Source organism: Amia ocellicauda, chromosome 4 (genome assembly GCF_036373705.1).
Source record: "Amia ocellicauda isolate fAmiCal2 chromosome 4, fAmiCal2.hap1, whole genome shotgun sequence".
Taxonomy (NCBI): domain Eukaryota; kingdom Metazoa; phylum Chordata; class Actinopteri; order Amiiformes; family Amiidae; genus Amia; species Amia ocellicauda.
The window spans coordinates 54,373,182-54,391,970 of NC_089853.1; the positions used below are offsets into that span (position 1 = coordinate 54,373,182).

At 42.0% G+C, this 18,789-nt stretch overlaps 2 protein-coding genes across 2 annotated transcripts; one reads left to right on the forward strand and one right to left on the reverse strand.

The window, feature by feature from the left end:
- Nucleotides 1-228: 228 nt before the first annotated feature.
- On the reverse strand, nt 229-4,438 carry pxmp4 (peroxisomal membrane protein 4). The gene is made up of 4 exons (XM_066702772.1): nt 4,283-4,438; nt 3,395-3,457; nt 2,713-2,911; nt 229-2,448 (listed from the first exon to the last, which is right to left on the reverse strand). The coding sequence occupies exons 1-4, from the start codon at nt 4,393-4,395 to the stop codon at nt 2,179-2,181; spliced, it is 645 nt and encodes a 214-aa protein (XP_066558869.1). The 5' UTR covers nt 4,396-4,438; the 3' UTR covers nt 229-2,178.
- Nucleotides 4,439-5,296: 858 nt separating this feature from the next.
- znf341 (zinc finger protein 341) lies at nt 5,297-18,034 on the forward strand. Its single transcript, XM_066702771.1, has 15 exons — nt 5,297-5,339; nt 6,352-6,462; nt 7,058-7,248; nt 7,658-7,810; nt 8,234-8,449; nt 8,784-8,970; nt 9,180-9,273; nt 9,525-9,730; nt 10,135-10,322; nt 14,761-14,969; nt 15,116-15,212; nt 15,452-15,584; nt 15,915-16,026; nt 16,489-16,559; nt 16,821-18,034. Exons 1-15 carry the CDS (start codon nt 5,309-5,311, stop codon nt 17,372-17,374), a joined length of 2,553 nt encoding a protein of 850 aa, XP_066558868.1. The 5' UTR covers nt 5,297-5,308; the 3' UTR covers nt 17,375-18,034.
- The last annotated feature ends 755 nt before the right edge of the window (nt 18,035-18,789 follow it).

Genomic DNA, 18,789 nt, shown 5'->3' on the forward strand with positions numbered 1-18,789 from the left:
TTCAGATAAGACATTGTAGTGTTATAACAGTAAAGCAAGAATTTAAGTTTAGGTTTAGTTGTATTAATTACCTCATTATTAATTGCTCACTACGTGACCTACATATAATTGTTAGAAGGGCAATGCTACTTTAAGCATTGTATATAATACTGCACACAAAATAATCTAGGGTTTCCTTTAATTTAAACTGCAGTTGATCGCATAGAAATAAAAGTTAGAATAAAAACATTACATTATATACATATTTTATTTGATTCTGATTTTGTTAAGGAGTTTATGTACACAGAGTACAATTAAATATACTTGATATCCATTCAGTGTTAAAAAAATCAAGTTTAAAAGAAAAACAATGCAAGGTTAATGACATTGATAGTGAACTGTCATTGCCTTTTCAATAATACATTATAAATTGAATGATTAAGCAACACTGTCCAAAAAACAGCTCTATTTTACATTCAAAAGCAACATTTATTGTGAATACTAGGTTTTCATAATTATTTTTCATAACAAAAATAAATAAATCACTGGTAATATGATGCACAAATCAGCTACAGGGTTTTGTATGAACGTTAGTGGAAGTGATGAACAAAAACACAGAACATTCAACATCCGGTTTTGATTATCAGGGTCAATCTGAACATCTCCATTGATGGGTCAAATTAAGTGCAGCAGTTCTAGTTTTAAGAAGAGCACTGAAAGAAACACTGAAGGAAGAACTAAGAACTAACCAACAATAACTTAAGGATGCCAGCACTGGATGGGTTTCAACAAAGTCAGGCACGGTCGGCCAGGTCTTATAAAAATGAAACAAATTCACAGGAGTCTGCAGGATTCGCAGGCAAACTCTGGCCCCTTGAAGGGATTCAAGAAGCAGCGTTCAAGTCATCATACTGGAACTGCAAAAGACTGCTGCGATGCCGAGACCGAGGAAGGAAATCCATTTCACTCTCATACATGCTGTGGAATATGCACCATTAGCCCCGAGACCTAGAATGCATGCTGCCATACTGCCTGGTGCTATAGCGCCAATGTAGATCAAATAAGGCAAAGACCACAGCTGCTCCATTTCTTTGAAGCCCATAACTAGGCTGCTTTTTGTGTGGAGAAAAAGCACAGCCGTCGCTCTGTGAAATTAAACTTTGTTTTTAACGAATCTGATTATTTTAGTTATAATAGTAAAAAATATATAAATGATGTCTATATAAACTGCTTCTACAACATCACCCTGTATCATTGCTACTGTAAAATAGGGATGGGATTTTAACACAAATTCTGCTTGTGTGTCTGCTTCTATATTAATGCCCAGTATAAACAAGAAAAAAAAAAAATTGTAGTTCAGTAACAGGAAAAAAAAAAATAGATTAAATTAAATGTGCAGCTGTGACTTCACCAGTCACAGAACAGTACCGTCTATACCAATCTAAACATCCACACCTTTAGAATTACAGGATTAAAATCATAATAGCATTATTAATAGCACTACATGCATTCATCATTTTGAAAACATGAGAAACTGAAAATTGTCTTCTTTTTTCTTTTGTTCAATTTATAAAGTAGAATTACTATAGGTTAATTGCTTAATTGTAGTGTTTGCTTAACTTATATAGCTGTCATGTACATACTGAGCAAATAAAATATTGACTTCACGCTCAATGCACAGTTTAAACATGTAGGCAGAAATTGGGGGCCATCTCCCCCCATATAAAAACAAGATAAACTGCCATGTGATGAATGCTAGTGCCCAATTAAAAAAGTTAACAGATCTAATTTCACATATCGGGAAACCCAGCTTCCTCTGTGGATCAGTAGTATACTCAGTAGTCATTTCTAAGGTCAATAAATTGAATCTAATTTTAATAAAAAGATGTAGGATAGAGTATGCACACTTACACTCATACTCTGAATTGAAGTCTGCATCAATGACACAATAATGGAATGAGCAACAGAAGCTTAAAAAGACAGAATGCTGCTGGCAGGATGAAGTTTTGCTCTAACTGGTCATGAACATCTGGAATGGACCAAAGGGGTGATGTCCTAACCCTCGAACCACACATCTCTCGACACTGCAACAACATCTATTTAAAAAGACAGGCGTTTTGCATTCCTACTACTAGATCTCCACTGATGCCTGGAAGGGAAACAGGGATGAGGTCCACGGATAAAAACACCCAGTGAAGTCTATTTCTGGGCCCCCGCCCGTGGCTTGTTGTAGACGAGGAAGTCCGAGATATCATGCCACACATTGCTGTCGTGGTACAGGTAATTCATGGAGGACTGGAGAGAAGGCTGGAGTGTGTGGGGATGGTACTCAAAGAGCCACAGCACAATCCCCCAGACCAGGGCTGCAAACAGGGGGAAAGGGTCTCTCTTCGGCTGGGGGAGCAAGCCCTTCTCCACTGCCAGGCGAGACAAGGCAAACAGGATCCGGGACAAGAGGTACATGTTTATCTGTGGGGCAGATAACAGTCAAAAGCCGCCCTGTACAACATACATGATTACAACAGCCTTAATACTGGGGTGAATTAATCTTTGCTCCTTGGTTTTGTGCGAATTTGAACCTGTAAATTACTCTTTCACATCATACCTACACAATGTGGAATTGCATTACCGATAATCAAGAACATACAACAGCATCCTCTAAAACACACATTCAGACTAATCTGCTTCTTTTCACAATGAACTCCACAGTGCTAATGCCACAGAGAGAGTCACCTGGCTGTTGATGTGGTTGTTTTCCCCAAACACAAGCCAGCCGCCCAGGCAAGCTGCCATGAAGGAGTGGGACTGTAGACTCTTGCCCTGGAGACGCTCCTGCACAGCCTGCAGGCCCTTATAGGTAAACACGAAGCAGGCCAGGTTTCGAGAGTGGGTGTACGTCGCTTGGGCAATGGCTCTCAGTTTGTCTTTCAGGCTAATACAGGAAGGAAAGATATGGTTTACAGCTGCTGCTACTTTGTTTAGTAAAACAAATCACTAGGCCAAGCCGTCTTAGTCTGATGTGCAGACAAGAGTTATTAATGCATTGCATCAACCACTGGGGGAATGTGTTGGAATAGCAATGGACAGAATATGACATATCCAGGGTGAAGTAGACTTCCTGTTTTAAGCTGTATATTTAAATATTTAGTTACTTCATAGAAAGGTTTACAAATGTCAGACTCAGCAAAATCTGAATATGATCAACCTAACCTCTGATGAAGATAGTTTTCTAAGTGCATGGAAAAGCTTGTGTTTGAGTGACAGTCAGACAAGGTGCATGGATTTCTTTCAGACTGAACTGGTGAATTCAAATTTACTAGCAAACTTTACAAAATACACTGATCCCCAAAGGTTTAATTTCAAGTGTTGCTGGTATGTTTCAAATAGATAGATCCAATATAAACAACATGTATACCTTCCGTTTTTAAAGAGGAACGTCATCACAAGGGCATGGGGTGCGCGGATTTTTGCTCCATATCTGTGTAAAAGCACAAAATGCTGTTAATGAAGGAAGACCAAGTCAGAGAATTTCTAAAGACAGTACACAGTAAGGTATTAGGTTTCCATGATGACTTTTCTGCTAATGCAGCAAATTGGGCTGTTACAAAATGTGTAATCAGCTTTGACAGTTGTTAAATTCTGAGATCCAAAGTTCAAGTTTAAAGTTCATCTTAAGGTAGTATATATTTACAATTTAATGTATATGCAAAGGCAAAGCAATTACAAAATACACCAGCACACTCTTTAGTTCAGTTGGATCCTGAGATATATCAATTTTATAAGCAAGAGATCTGCTCCCAAGCTAAAACACAGATCCCCAATAACCATTAAAGCACAGTAAAGTGCAAATGAGTTTGAAATCTGGATTCTCCCAAATCAATAAAGAACACTGGAAGCATGTATCAATCTGAAGTGCTAAAGAGACGCCGGCTTTGATTTGTCAAGGAGTAAACAAGGTGATTGCATTTGGACCAAGGTTTTCATATACAGCTCTGGAAATAATTAAGAGACCACTGCAAATTTTTCTTAAATCCACATCTCTACATGTATGGCAGCCATTCCATTCCATTCATATTTTTATTTGGAATTTGGGAGACATGTTGTCAGTAGTTTATAGAATAAAACTAAAATGTTAATTTTACCCAAATACATACCTATAAATAGTAAAACCACAGAAAATGATCATTTTGCAGTGGTCTCTTATACATATAATTGTCGTATATAAGTCAGAGCGGATACATCCGTATCTTTTTTGTCTATCTATTCTTGGTCAGTCTCAACCACAGCTGCTCATAACACTCACACGGCTCCATTCCTGAAGCCCTTCACAACCGCCAGAACCGCTCGGTGCTGCTGTTGTCGCAGCAGGTTGTTAATTGTATAGAGAAGAGTTTTGAAAACATCAGACCCGGCCATGATTTGAAGGGAGACGCGGAGGACCGGAATCAATGCAACACAACTTGTGTGACAGGGGTGCAGCGGGAAACACAGCACGGGCAGCAACCGCGCCTGCGTATTTAAGTTCCCATGCGCTCCTAGTAAAACCTTGTTTCCGATTCCTTTTAGTAGGAGAGTATAGTATTATAAACGTTATATATATATATATATATATATATATATATATATATATATATATATATATAGCCATGCATGATAAGATGATCATAAGAAGAGCATGTATAATGATTTTTCATCTATATAGGTCTAAGCATAATTACCTAACTAAATGAAACTCAATGGATTTACTTAATTGACTACAGGACACAATGAGCAGAAACAGAAAACTGGCAACCACGAATAATTAATAAATAAGCAGGGTGTTACATGTACAAAATAAAAATGAGAATTTCCTTACTTTTATTCAGTTTACTGCTGATTTCAGTCTCATGCAGAAGGGATAAAGACATATTTGAGGTGATGATTAAGATTTTCAGTAAAAAAACAAAACAAAGCACTTAGAATAAGGCACTCAAGTGTTATAGGACTGCTGTACATACATGTAATACATGTACATACATTCTTAAATATAGATCTATTGACTGAATGATCATATAATCAATATATTACATGGCATCATCTGAAAAATCAAACATTAATATATGAAATTAACATAGGCCCCGCTTGAAATATGTCATCTTTTTTATTTAATAACATTGTAATATAGCTTGCATTAGTATTGTATTACGTTAAAATGTGTAGAAAAAGACTGAACAGAGTGATACATGCGCTGTTCCCACAGTGTTGAATTCGCCCTCTGCTGGTGATAAATCTCTACACTCGTACCTTTGTTAATTTCCCAGCATGCCAAATCCCTACACAGAACTACAAGATGGCGCAGGCTATATTCGAGGCGCTGGAAGGTAATTTAAAAACTAATTTACTCCAATTTCTCATTTTTATCCCGATTGCCCCGCTGTGGGGGATGGAGGCTCCTTCCTCCTTCCGCGCAACGCCAGTGTTTTCAGAGCCTCAGCCGGCGTCCGGAGCGGCGGCTCTGCGCTGAAAGTACAGAAAGTACAGTTTTGCAATATCTGGCTTCTGGTAACGAAATGAAAGACGTTGGAGTCGGAAAAACTTGAGCATTGCCCAGCTACGGCTTCCCTTTAACGACTGCGGGAGTCTGGCTCGCTGCTTTTGCTTCTTTTGGGCTGAGAAATGGCAGTTTCGGCAGCGGAGAAGAGGGGGTGGGTGACGCTGGAACAACAGCCGCTGGAAGTGACTTGGAAAAATGGACGGAAGGAGACAGGCGTGTTGTTGGAAAAGCTGCTGCAGCAGCAGCAGCAGGAGCAGGAGCGCACCGCACCGCTGCAGCATCCCCTACCGAAGAGCAGCACACATGCCCATTCTGCTTAATATCGCTGCAAAATGGGCTACACGTTATACCCTGCTCATATTGCGGGGGGAGGGCTGGTGCTCTGTAATCGCATCCTTTAGGTTTTCTGATATCTGCATATTCGCGGATGTGATTGGTACTCTGCAGGGGGAGCTAGTACATTTAACACATGGACATTTTTATGAGAATGAGTAGCAGATTGTGAAAGTTGCAATTCAAAACGTTCACAAAATATAATGGATGTGTTATTGTTGTTGTTGTTGGGGCATCTTCAAGATAGTAATAATCTCATGAAAATGTTGTCTACTATAAAATCTGGCTTTCGGAATAGAGAATTGGATTTAAAAGTAGGTTCAGTCAATTATTAATGCAAAATTCTTCATTTTACCAAGTTTATTTTATGTTTAAGTTTAATACCTTCTGGCGGCCCTTTTGTGCTGAAATTAATGTTCTATTCAGTCAACGTTATATTTGCAACAGAAATAAAGTCTTGATGTTTAAAATAGTCTTGTCTAACATGTAGTCCTCCCTTTTGACAGGCATGGACAACCAAACGGTTCTGGCTGTGCAATCACTGTTGGATGGACAGGGAGGAGTCACAGACCCAACCAATCAGAATGTGTCTGGAACACCTACAATACAGCCAATGGGTGAGGAGGCCTTCCCTAACAGCCCATCAATGTCTAGCAGGTGTGAGTGTCAAGGCTAGCCAAACGAGTTAGCCAGTGAAGTGGATAGGCACTTGAAGTGCCAAGATCACACAAGTCATTTTAAAACTCCTTGAAAGTACAAGATTTACTGACGAGTATTTTGGCTGGGTTTCAAGTCACTTTCATTATGAAAAAGATGCAAAATAACCTTAGTCATTCACTAAAGACTGTGTATAATGATGATAAACGAGAGGGGGAGAAAAGCAGTACACTAGTTTCTTAAATTAACTTGTAACCATGTGTTTGTATCTTTATGGCTGGTTCACCAGTATCCATTATGATAATGCCCGGTGTAACCAATTCATTTTGGAGTTGTACAGAATATACATATATAAGCATTAATTGCATAGGGCTCCTAGGAACATATCGTTTGGTTTAGGTTGAGGGCACCACTCTGTGTAAATGAAACAAGGCTGTGCTGAAGCTTGGACTTCATAGCTAAACATCGAAGGACCAGCTCCCAGGATGAGGCTGTTAATAGTTGTCTTGTCCTGTTGTGGGCCATGGATCTGACTCATCACGTTTCTGCCAGCAGATGATGAGGATGTGTTTCTGTGTGGGAAGTGCAAGAAGCAGTTCAACTCCCTGCCGGCCTTCATGACCCACAAGAGGGAGCAGTGCCAAGCCAACACCCCCTCCCTGGCCACTGTGTCACTGGCCTCCAGTAACACCTACACCCCTGTGCCCTCCATCAACTCAGTGCCACAGACCCCATCCAGCCGGCAGGTAAGCTAGTCCATAACCCCCCCCCACCCAGATTAAACTGGTCTATTGAAACTTCACAGTTGAAGGTTGAAGGAGAACTGAAATTAACTTCAGGGATTTGGTTGAATTAATAATATAGGAAGAGCAGTTTGGGTGAGCCAATTTATAATAAACAAACATCTTAAGTGTGGATCAATCTTCACCAGGGGGCATTTATTTTTTGCCCGATGACTTCAGTCAGTTGTGGTCTTTTCTACTTGATTGTTCCTTCAAGCTTCCAAATGAATGTTTCCCGGCTGGTTATAGGCCCACACACTGTGAGGGTTGCAAATTATATGGCGTTGGCATGCTCTTCAGGTGTTTTCACCTTCTAGTAGTTTTAACTTGCCAGAGATAGAAGCATCCTCACTTGTGTGCCTTGCTTTCCCAGCAAGTATCCACCTACATCACCGTGCCTCAGTCTCCGCTCACTCACACGCTGGTCCAGGGGAATGTTTTAGTCAGTGACGACGTGCTGATGTCTGCAATCTCAGCTTTCACTTCCATGGACCAGCCAATGACCGCCATGCAACAACCCATTCAGGTAGGCCGGCCTAACAGGGGCGGAAACCGCTACAGATGCGCTGACTGAACCCTGCGGTGCACTTCAACCTCATGTGATGCACCCTATAGAGCAATTTGTAAAATGATCAGAAATTTGTATCATCGGTGTTATGCCAAGTTACGTTCTGTGTACAATGTATAGGAATATCAGATGCATGTTCTGACTAAACCATTTTTCTTAGATGTCCAAGAAAGTATTCCTAACCATATGTCTGAAGCTTGAAAAGACTCAAATATTCTTGGCATATAATCAGTCAGCTTGTTTTGGTAGTATCTTTTTTGTCTGTGTTGATTGAATCGCATTCTCCTTCTGATTTATTGTTCTCTCACTTACTCAATAATCTTTAAAATGGCAATTCTAAATCAACATGTGTGCAACCATCTCGGGATCGTGTTTTCCCAGAGCAATCTAAGCATGCACACGGGGGCATCGTATCTCCAGCACCCTCCGCCACCCCCACACCCCCCTCCGCCCAGCCAGCCGCAGCCCCTCTCCTCTCAGGTGCAGGTCACCAACAGCAACTCGGTGGTCCAGGTTTATAGCACACTGCCCCCTATGGCTGGGAATGGAAGTGCAGAGGTTCAAACACTGGGCTTACAGCAGTTTCAGCAAGTACAGGTAAGCTTCTCTACAATTACCTACATCTCAATATTCACAGATTGTAATATCAAGGGAAGCACGCTTTTTTCCGCTTTGAAATAAGGTCATAAAGTCATAAACACCCAGCAGCCAGATAACATGCAATATTACACTAAATTTAATTAAATCCAGAAAGGTTTACTTAAAATGAAAATACATAAATACTACAATATAGGTCTTGACTTACTCAGTGACTAAAGGTAGAACCTCCACTTTTAACAAGGCCTGATGTTTTTCTAACCATTTGCTTCCTCCCCCATAAATGTTGCTTTAACCTCCACGCCCATCCTAAAGCCTCACGTTGTGGTTGCAGGTGCCCAGTCAGTGTGTGGAGAGTCCGGCCTTCACCACACCGCCTGTGTACAGTCCTGGAAAGCAAGGATTGAAAACCAAAACCAGCAGCATCACCACACTGAGTAACAGGAACCCTGGGGAACTGGGCGACTACAACCAAACAGGCAAGGCCCGGTGCTCCAAAAACACCACCAATGGACAGGAAGGTACGGTCCTACAAATAAAGAGCTTGGGATGGTGATGCAAAATAAAAAATATGCATACATTTAGTGTGCCTTGGAAAGAAATCTGAAAAAGGACAGGGCTTTGAACCTGAAGGTTTGCCGCCCCCAACACACACTTTTTTTTTTTTTTTTTTAATGAGGTCTGTGAATTGAAGTGTTCCTTTATAAAGATTTCTCTTCTCCTTCCTAAGGAGGCTTGGCGAAAGGAAAAGCCCAGAAGCTCAAGTGCGATTTTTGTGAGAAAACATTCACCAAGAATTTCGATCTACAGCAACACATCCGTAGGTAAGACTCGATTTCTCTTTTTTAACACTTCTGGAGAGAGGGGAAATTAAAACAATGGAGATTAATTGAACTTTAATGAAGAATAAGGAATGGAAAATAAGACTCAATATACTAATGTTTCCCCCTTAGAGGGTAGTATCAAATCCCCAATCAACAGTGTCTGTAAAGCTTTAGCCGGAACAGTTTTTGTCTTAACTCGTCAGAGGGTATCCCTGTGGGCTTTGACACGGCTGCCCTGAATGTCTTGACAGTCACACGGGAGAAAAGCCCTTTCAGTGCATCGTGTGCGGCCGAGCCTTTGCGCAGAAGTCCAACGTCAAGAAGCACATGCAGACCCACAAGGTGTGGCCCTCAGGAATGGGCACCACGGTGTCCCGGCTGCCCATCACGGTCAAGGTCATCCCGATGGGTGGCAGCGAGGAGACGGCGCCGCCCTGCGAGGAGGAGGCCCACCCTGGTACTGTACACCTTACTTAACTCAACAACTTAACCTGTTTGAAAGTTTTAACATCAACACAAGACAACACATATATTAACATTTGACATCATAACATATACTGCATATCGCCTGTTACAACTAGAATACGGCAATATAATTTTTGGACCATACCACCAACCACTAATAAGTACACTACTTACAGCTATAAATCAACCCACATTTGTCATACGGGCTTCTATTATAAGCAAGGTGCTGACCAGCGAGATTGCAGAAGTTAAAATCACTGTAATATATCCAAGTGAGCAAGTTTGGTTTTCTCTCCAGTTGATGGGACTTGTGTAGGGACAACCATTTAGTTGTATTGTATCCTACAGCGTTCACATTTAATGGTTTAGTGGACATGAATATGTTGACTATCGCAGGAGTGCCGGAGGAGAGGGACAGTGATCCACAGACGGAGACCGACACCTGCAAATCCAAGACATCTGGAATCGCAAAGAGCAAGCAGATTGTCCTGATTGACAGCTCCTACCAGTGCCAGTTCTGTGCCAGCAAGTTCAGCACCTACTTCCAGCTCAAGTCACACATGACCCAACACAAAGACGAGCAGGTGAGACAGAACTGGGGCTAATGAACTAAATAGACAGGGTTCGATTATTTTATTATCTTCTAGATAACCCAGTATAGACCCTTGAGAACAAAGGTAATTTGAATAGTTAATCATAAGAACATAGAACATAAGAACATAAGAAAGTTTACAAACGAGAGGGGGCCATTCGACCCATCGTGCTCGTTTGGTGTTCATTAATATCTAAGTGATCCAAGGATCCTATTCAGACTATTTTTAAATGTTCCCAAACTTTCAGCTTCAACCACATCGCTGGGTAGTTTATTCCAGATTGTGACTACTCTCTGTGTAAAGAAGTGTCTCCTGTTTTCCATTTTGAATGCCTTGAAGCCCAATTTCCATTTGTGTCCCCGGGTGCGTGTGTCCCTGCTGATCTGGAAAAGCTCCTCTGGTTTGATGTGGTCGATGCCTTTCATGATTTTGAAGACTTGGATCAAGTCCCCACGTAGTCTCCTCTGTTCCAGGGTGAAAAGGTTCAGTTCCCCTCAGTCTCTCCGAGTAGGACTTTCCCTTCAGACCTGGAATAAGTCTGGTTGCTCTCCTCTGAACTGCCTCTAAAGCAGCAATATCCTTCTTGAAGTGTGGTGCCCAGAAATGTCTTAACATTACTTCCCTTGTTTTAAATTCTACACTTTTGACAATATACCCTAGCATTCTGTTTGCCTTTTTTATTGCTTCCCCACATTGCTTGGATGGAGAAAGTGAGGAGTCCACATAGACTCCTAGGTCTTTCTCATGCATTACTTCATCTAGATCTGTACCTCCCATAGTGTAATTATAGTGGGCATTTTTGTTACCTGCATGTATTACCTTGCACTTGTCCACATTGAATTTCATCTGCCAGGTGTCGGCCCACAACTGAATATTATCTAAGTCCCTCTGAATAGCCTGTGCTGCCAAGATTGTATCTGCTGAGCCACCTATTTTACTATCATCTGCAAATTTGACAGGTTTGCTGACTATCCCAGAGTCCAGATCATTAATATAGATTAGAAAAAGCACAGGCCCTAGTTCTGATCCCTGTGGAACTCCACTAATAACCTCACTCCAGTTAGAAGTGACTCCTCTAATCGACAATCTCTGTTTCCTATACATCAACCAGTTCATAATCCATCTACTTCCATTACCCTGAATGCCTACAGCTTCCAATTTGAGGATCAGTCTTTGGTATGGAACCTTATCAAAAGCTTTTTGGAAATCTAAGTATATCATATCATATGCTTTCACGTGATCTACAGCTGCAGTTGCAAGTTCAAAGAACTCTAATAGATTAGTAAGACATGATCTGCCTCGTCTAAACTCATGTTGACTATCACCAGTCATATGGTTTTCATTGAGATGCTCCTCTATTTTCTGTCTAATCATTTTTTCCAACATTTTACAGGTGATGCAGGTGAGACTGATTGGTCTGTAATTTCCTGGCTCAGTTTTGTCCCCTTTCTTGTGGATTGGTATGACATTTGCTGTCTTCCAGTCAGTTGGCACATCCGCTGTTCTAAGTGCCATTTGGAATAATTGAGTTAGCGGCCTATAAATAATTTCCCTAATTTCTTTAAGTACTGTTGGAAATATCCCATCTGGCCCAGGTGATTTGTTTGTTTTTAATTCTGCTAGTCCCTTTATTACCTCCTCCTCATTTATCCTGATCTCTCTTAGGGTTTGACTGGACTGATTGTCAGCCTGTGGCAAGTCATCTGTTTTTTCTTTTGTAAAAACCTCTGTGAAATACTCATTTGAATATTTGCCACATCTTGTTTGTTTTCCAAGATACCAACATTTTTGCCCTTTATCTGTTTCACCTCCTCCTTTATTGACCGCTTGCTGTTGTAATATTGAAAAAAGCTCTTTGCATTGGTTTTAGCTCCAAGAGCTATGTTTATTTCTATTTACCTCTATTTACCTTTGCATACCTCTATTAAACCATTTTGGCCAGTGTTTTTTGTTCCTCAATTTGCTACGTTTTGGTACAAAATGCTCCTGAGCCTCAAGTAGTATATTATTAAAATATACCCATCCATTTTCAACTAACTCTGTATCCAGTGTGCTCCAGTCTACCTCTTCTAAGTGCCGTCTCATACCTTCAAGGTTTGCTTTTCTAAAATTGTAGACCATTGTTTTAGACTTGGACCTTGTTTTTTGAAAGAATGCCTCAAAGCTAACCATATTGTGATCACAATTTGCCATTGGTTCTCTAACTACTGTCCCCCTGACTCTATCTTGGTCATTTGAAAAGATCAAGTCAATACATGCGCTCTCTCTGGTTGGTTCCCTGACAAATTGAGTTAGAAAGCAGTCATTTACCATCTCAACCATTTCTATTTCTGCTTCTGTAGTCCCAACCGGGCTTTCCCAGTCTATATTTGGGAAATTGAAATCCCCCATTATAACAGCCACATCCTTGCTACATGCAGTCCTGATTACATTGTACAATGCAACATCTGGTTTGGTGGCCTGTAACACACTCCTACCGCTAATCCTCCAGATCTCTTGTTCAAAAGTTTCACCCACAAAGATTCTGTTCCGTTACTGGGATCTATACAAGTTCTTCTGCCTCAATGTCATTTTTCACATATAATGCTACCCCACCCCCTCTTCGATTTTGCCTGTCTCTCCTAAACTGTGTGTATCCTTCCAACTTGTATTCATCCCCATCATTTTCTGTAAGCCATGTTTCTGTCACTCCTACAACATCATAGTCACATGCCAGCACTGTGGCTTCCAAGTCTAACATCTTCTTCCTTATACTCCTGGCATTGAGGTACAAACATTTCAGGACTTTCCTACTGGCAGTTTCCCTTGGTTTTCTTTCCTTAGTGGAACATCTCCCATTGTCAGAACTCCCTGCCCCCCTGGTTCCTAGTTTAAATGATTCTCAATTTCACTGCACATACGCTCTCCCAATGCATTAGCCCCCCTTCTGTTTAGATGTAGACCGTCCAGTTTGTACAGGTCCCATCTATCCCAGAAAAAAGACCAATGCTCCCTAACCCTAAACCCCTCTTCCCTACACCAAGCTTTCAACCACGTGTTAAACTTTCTAATCTCTGCCTGTCTCCCTGGCCTGGCACGTGGTACCGGAAGTATTTCAGCGAAAACTACCGTGGAGGTTCTGCTCTTTTGTTTTGTTCCTAACTCTTTAAATTTGTCTTGCAGAACCTCTGTCCTACCTTTTCCTATGTCATTGGTTCCAATGTGGACCATGACCAGTGGATTCCCCCCGGCTTTGGCCAGTAGCCCGTCTACTAGTTTAGGGAGATCTGCAACCTGAGCACCAGGCAGGCAAGATACCATGCGGGTCTCCTTGTCACTAGAACACACTGTGTGATCTACACCTCTAAGAATTGAGTCTCCTACTATAACTACCTCCTTCTTCTGGGGGGGAGTGGGCACCATGGTGCTCTGGTGCTCAACTGCCCCCCCATCACCCTCTGAGTTGTCACTGTCCAACTCGGTGTCCAGCAGTTGGAACCTTTTGGGCAATTCAAGCTCTTGGGGTGTCTCAAGGGGTTGTGCATGCCCTTTTCTGGGGTTACGACCTACTGTAACCCAGCAGTTCTCTACGCTGTCCTGCTCTAAGGTCTCAACTCTCCTAGGTTTTGGCGTGCACACCATCTCTCTCATGGGCTGATTCACCAATTCTTCTATATCCCTAATACAGTGCAGATCGACAAGCTGAGCCTCAAGATCATGAACCTTGATCTCTAGGATTTCAACCTGCCGACAACGTTCACAAATGAAGCCTTCTTGGATGAGTTCATCTAGGAAGGCAATCATTCTGCAAACCTGACACTGTAGTGGCCACATGCTTCTAAATGTTACTTTTGTTTTGTTTGTTTCTTTATACTTCTCTTGGTTCCTGCTGCTAGTCAACTGCCTAACTTTTGTCAGCGAGAAACAGCACAGCTCTTTCTCAACAGCTGCTTTAAGTAGCTTATGTCTACCTACCCCCAATTCACACCTAACTGGCCCCACCTGGCTCCTCCTGCAACAGAATTCCTGCTAGTCCTAGACAGAAACTCCCTTCTACAACCTGTTTACTTTCACCAACTCAGCAGCTGAACTGAATTGACTTCAATTTAGGCAAACTACAGACAATGCTAACGTCAATTTAAGGCAAACTTAAAACAAAATGAGCAATGCTAAGACTATTCTGAAACTAGTCAAACAACAAGATGGCTACCTCTCACCTGTACTCTCCTGTCTCTCTCTATGGCAACTTGTAAATACTTCCGTTAATCCGAGTTCTATTGCATGCTAAATGTGTGACCAAACTGGTGCCATGTCTATTAAAGGCTGTATTAAATGTGTAGATTTGTATTTGAAATAATACGTTTCTCACGTAGATCTTTGTCAGTGGGGGATCAGAATAAACTTGAGGCTGACCCGTCCTGATGTTCTCCATCTGTCTCTCCTCATCAAGGTGTACAAGTGTGTGGTGAAGTCTTGCTCCCTGACCTTCCAGAAGCTGGACCACTTCCTGGAGCACATCCACACCCACCAGGAGCAGCTGACGTACCGCTGCCACCTCTGTAACAAAGTGTACCCCTCACTGTTCGAGCTGGGGGTCCACCAGTACTCCCACAGCTTCAGTCCCCAGCAGAGCCCCCGCAAGGAACCCAATTTCTACCGGTCAGTCCCACCACCCACACTGAGGATCAAATTGATGTCGTCTGTCTTAATTCTGTCCACAAATATTGATCTCGTCAGCCTGCAATAACTGGACTCTCTCTAGCATTATCTTTACACTGCTTCTTAGAGTTCGCTTTTCCCTGTAGATGCCTGAAGTGCCAGAGCAGGTATTTGACACAAGAAGCCTTGGAGCAGCACCTACAAACTGCATCGCACAACTTCCCCTGCCCGCACTGCCAGAAGGTAACCGGCAGCAAAGTCTGACATTTCTATTTAATATAGTGTGACCTGAAACTAACAGCTGTTTTTCCGACAGAGGAACACATAAATAAACAAAGCAGGGGTGGGGGAAGTGTCGCATACATCTTAATACTTTAAATTTTATTGTAGCATGGAGTCAGTTTTATTAATGGTTTAGTCATGGCTCTAGTCCTGTGTTAGAGCTGATGTCATCTGATGTTTTTCGCTCTCCTTGTTTCCAGGTGTTCCCCTGCGAAAGGTACTTCCGGCGACACCTCCCCACTCACGGCATGGGAGGCAAGTTCAAATGTCAGACCTGCAAGAAGTTCTTCAAGACCGAGCATTACCTCAAGCTGCACACGCGCATCCATTCTGGTGAGATCCCGAACCCGAGGGGTGCTGAGGCAGAATGGAAGACCGAATGGAAGGCATATGATGAAAGATTTGGGGGTTGGGGTTGTCTGTATGTTTCATGATCATATTACTCACCAAGTAAACTAAATCTAAAAAAGTAAATGCTTTTTCACACACCAAAACCTCACAAGTGACACATGATCGAGGTGCCATTGCGTTACAGATTTTGCTTGTGTGCTCGTGACCTATCTGAATGAAAATCTTGTATTGCAGCTTTGTGCAGTCAGGCGTGTTTTACTCCCATGAATCTTCTGGTCAAAATGACACCTTGTTTCTTTTTCTTGTTGGCAGGCGAGAAGCCCTACAAATGCACGGTTTGCGACGCCTCCTTCAACCGCAAAGACAAAGTGAAGAGGCACATGTTAATCCATGAACCCTTTAAGAAATACAAATGTCCCTTCAGGTATGCACTGCTTCAAAGTGTCCAACAGTCAGCCTTAGAGAGATGTATCACTATGTAACACAGGTGTTCACAGGTTCCTTGGGAGTGGGGTAAGACTCTTACTAAACATGTGGCTTTTGCAATCAGTGTTGCCAGATTTGTTGTCTTTTAGTTGAAGTTGGCACCACATCTACATTTTGAAGACCAGCCACAGCCGATGTAAAGTTTCTTGACAGTTGAGATTTTGTCTTTGAAACTTAGAACAAAATCGTAAGCACAACAACTGCATGTTTTGTTTTTTGGTTACTTTTTGGATTAAGTTTAATGTCCGTGTTTAACTTTTTACTTCCAGTATTGGTTTCATACCATTTTTCAAGTATTCAACACTTTGTTGAGAAACCCCTGTATAGTATCTACATCTGTTATATTTTCTACTCCAATTCTTCTTTAAATTCAGCTCTGATTTTCTGCTTTACCCCACAGGGCACATGCGGGATGTACAAAAGAGTTTAACCGACCAGACAAGCTGAAGGCTCACATACTATCCCACTCTGGTAAGGAAGTGGTTACTAAGAATATGCTGTTCACTTCCTGTTTCTAAGGTGTCTCAGTATTACACACCGCTGCATGGAAGACCATCGCACGAGCACGATGCGTTTTCAAGTAACGAGCAACACCACAAATGGAATTCAATTAATACAATGACAGAGACACCCGCGGACTGTTCCTTCAGTAAACTGACAATGAGTCCTAGTCATGGAACGCTGCTCAATGGGTCTCGGTCTCAATTTTTCTTTTTGGTTCCCATCTTTCAGGCATCAAGCCCTACAAGTGCCAGTACTGCCAGAAGGCCTTCAGCCGCCGCGCTCACATGCTGGAGCACCAGCGGTCGCACACGGGCAACTACCGCTTCCGCTGCCCCACCTGCAACAAGGGCTTCACCCGGCAGAAATACTACAAGGACCACAAGTGCCCGCAGGCGGGGGGTAGCGAGAGGGAAGGCCCAGACAGAGGGACCAAGAGGAGGCAGTCTCGCTCCAGGAAGGCTGGGGGAGGCGGCAGGGGGGCAGGACTTCCTGACATGGAGATAGGACATGATGGAAAGGTGACAAGCCCCCAGCCGGAGGAGGAGGAAGAGGAAGAGGAGGAGGAAGAGGAAGATGAGGGGCTGCAGGAACCTCAAGCTGTGCTGTCTATCACAGTGGGAGAGAAAAGAGGTAGAGGAGACATGGAGGATGAAGAAGAAGAGGAGGACAATGAGGGAGGGACTTCTGAAGGCATGGCGAGCACCACAGACCTGACGCAGCTCCAGACCAGCACTGACGTCACCCTGCTTACCGTGCCCGTCTTCATCGAGACTGCGGACTGAGGGAGTTCGAGATGTGCCTGGAAGAGCCTCAGGCAGAGGAGATGTAATGGCATTTCAAGAGAGCGAAATCTCTGAATCCCAAGCACTTGGGCCCAGTAGTCAGCATGTGTTACATTCCCCAGGACTACGGGATCCCCACAGGTTTAGAGTCTGGACGAAACACATTGTCCACACATCGTGATCAGTTCATGCAGCAGAGATCCGAGTATCAATCACTTTGCTATGCTCCACAAGGCTTTTTTGGTACTTAAATATTTCAGCACTGTTTTATATTAAAACGTAAACCTACATAAACGTAAAAGTGTGTTTCTATAGTTCAAAACCAAGGGACAGCTGTAAATCAGAGGCAGTGTAATACTGCAGTAACATCTAATGTGTATTTATAATGTTTATTTTATATATTGTATATACTGTATATAATGCACATTTCCAATTTATACAGAATGTGATCAATTCCCAGACTGTTTTTGATTTCAGTGTTCCGTTTCATTGCTGCTCGTTTGCACAGTGCTGTCATTGACATCAGATTTGACTTCCCAATTCCCAGTAATCCCAATTACTTCAAGCTGCTTAAAATGCTGACGGGGCTGATTTGTAAGTGATTTAATTTACTGAAAGAATTATTTAAAAACTGCTATAATAAAAAAATATTTTATGGTATTTTTTTTAGTTTCATTGAGTTTGATTTGGGAATAAAGCATCTGAATGTGGTTTTGGTCAGAAGTGTATAACTGTACTGATGCTCATGTACAGCTATTTTGACACAATAAAGCAGAAGCAATAACGTGTCTGACGTAGGGCTGTGTGATATGACGATATATATCGTGTGACGATAGAAAAAGGTCTATCGTTTCATATTATGCTCTATCGTTTATATCGTTGTTTCGCAAATCCCACTGTTTACGGTAGTATTTTTCGTCATTAGGACGCTTTCCGTTCTCCCCGGTTCTTCCACACGTGTCGGATGCAGGTGAGAAATGTGCATCAGAAACAGACAGACATGGAGGAGAGTGAACTGACACACAATAACCAACATAAGCAAGAGATACTTTAATGCGCAAGCGCACACGTTCCGCCCCGCTCTCGTCGCCGGGCTGAACTCGATCTGCAAGCAACCCCACCCCTGCTAATTTAGATTGATTTCATTTGTGTAAAATGAAATCATAATAAAGCTGGTTTGCATTTTAATACATTGGAAAGCAATGCAAACACATGCAGAAAGTTTCATTATGACGGTGAAGTGGTACAACAGTTTATTATTATTATTATTATTATTATTAGTAGTAGTAGTAGTAGTAGTAGTAGTAGTATTAGTATTATTAGTAGTAGTAGTATTAGTAGTAGTATTAGTAGTAGTATAACTATTTTGTATTAACATGTGCTGTACAGGTAAGTAGAATCAGAGAAGAAATGTC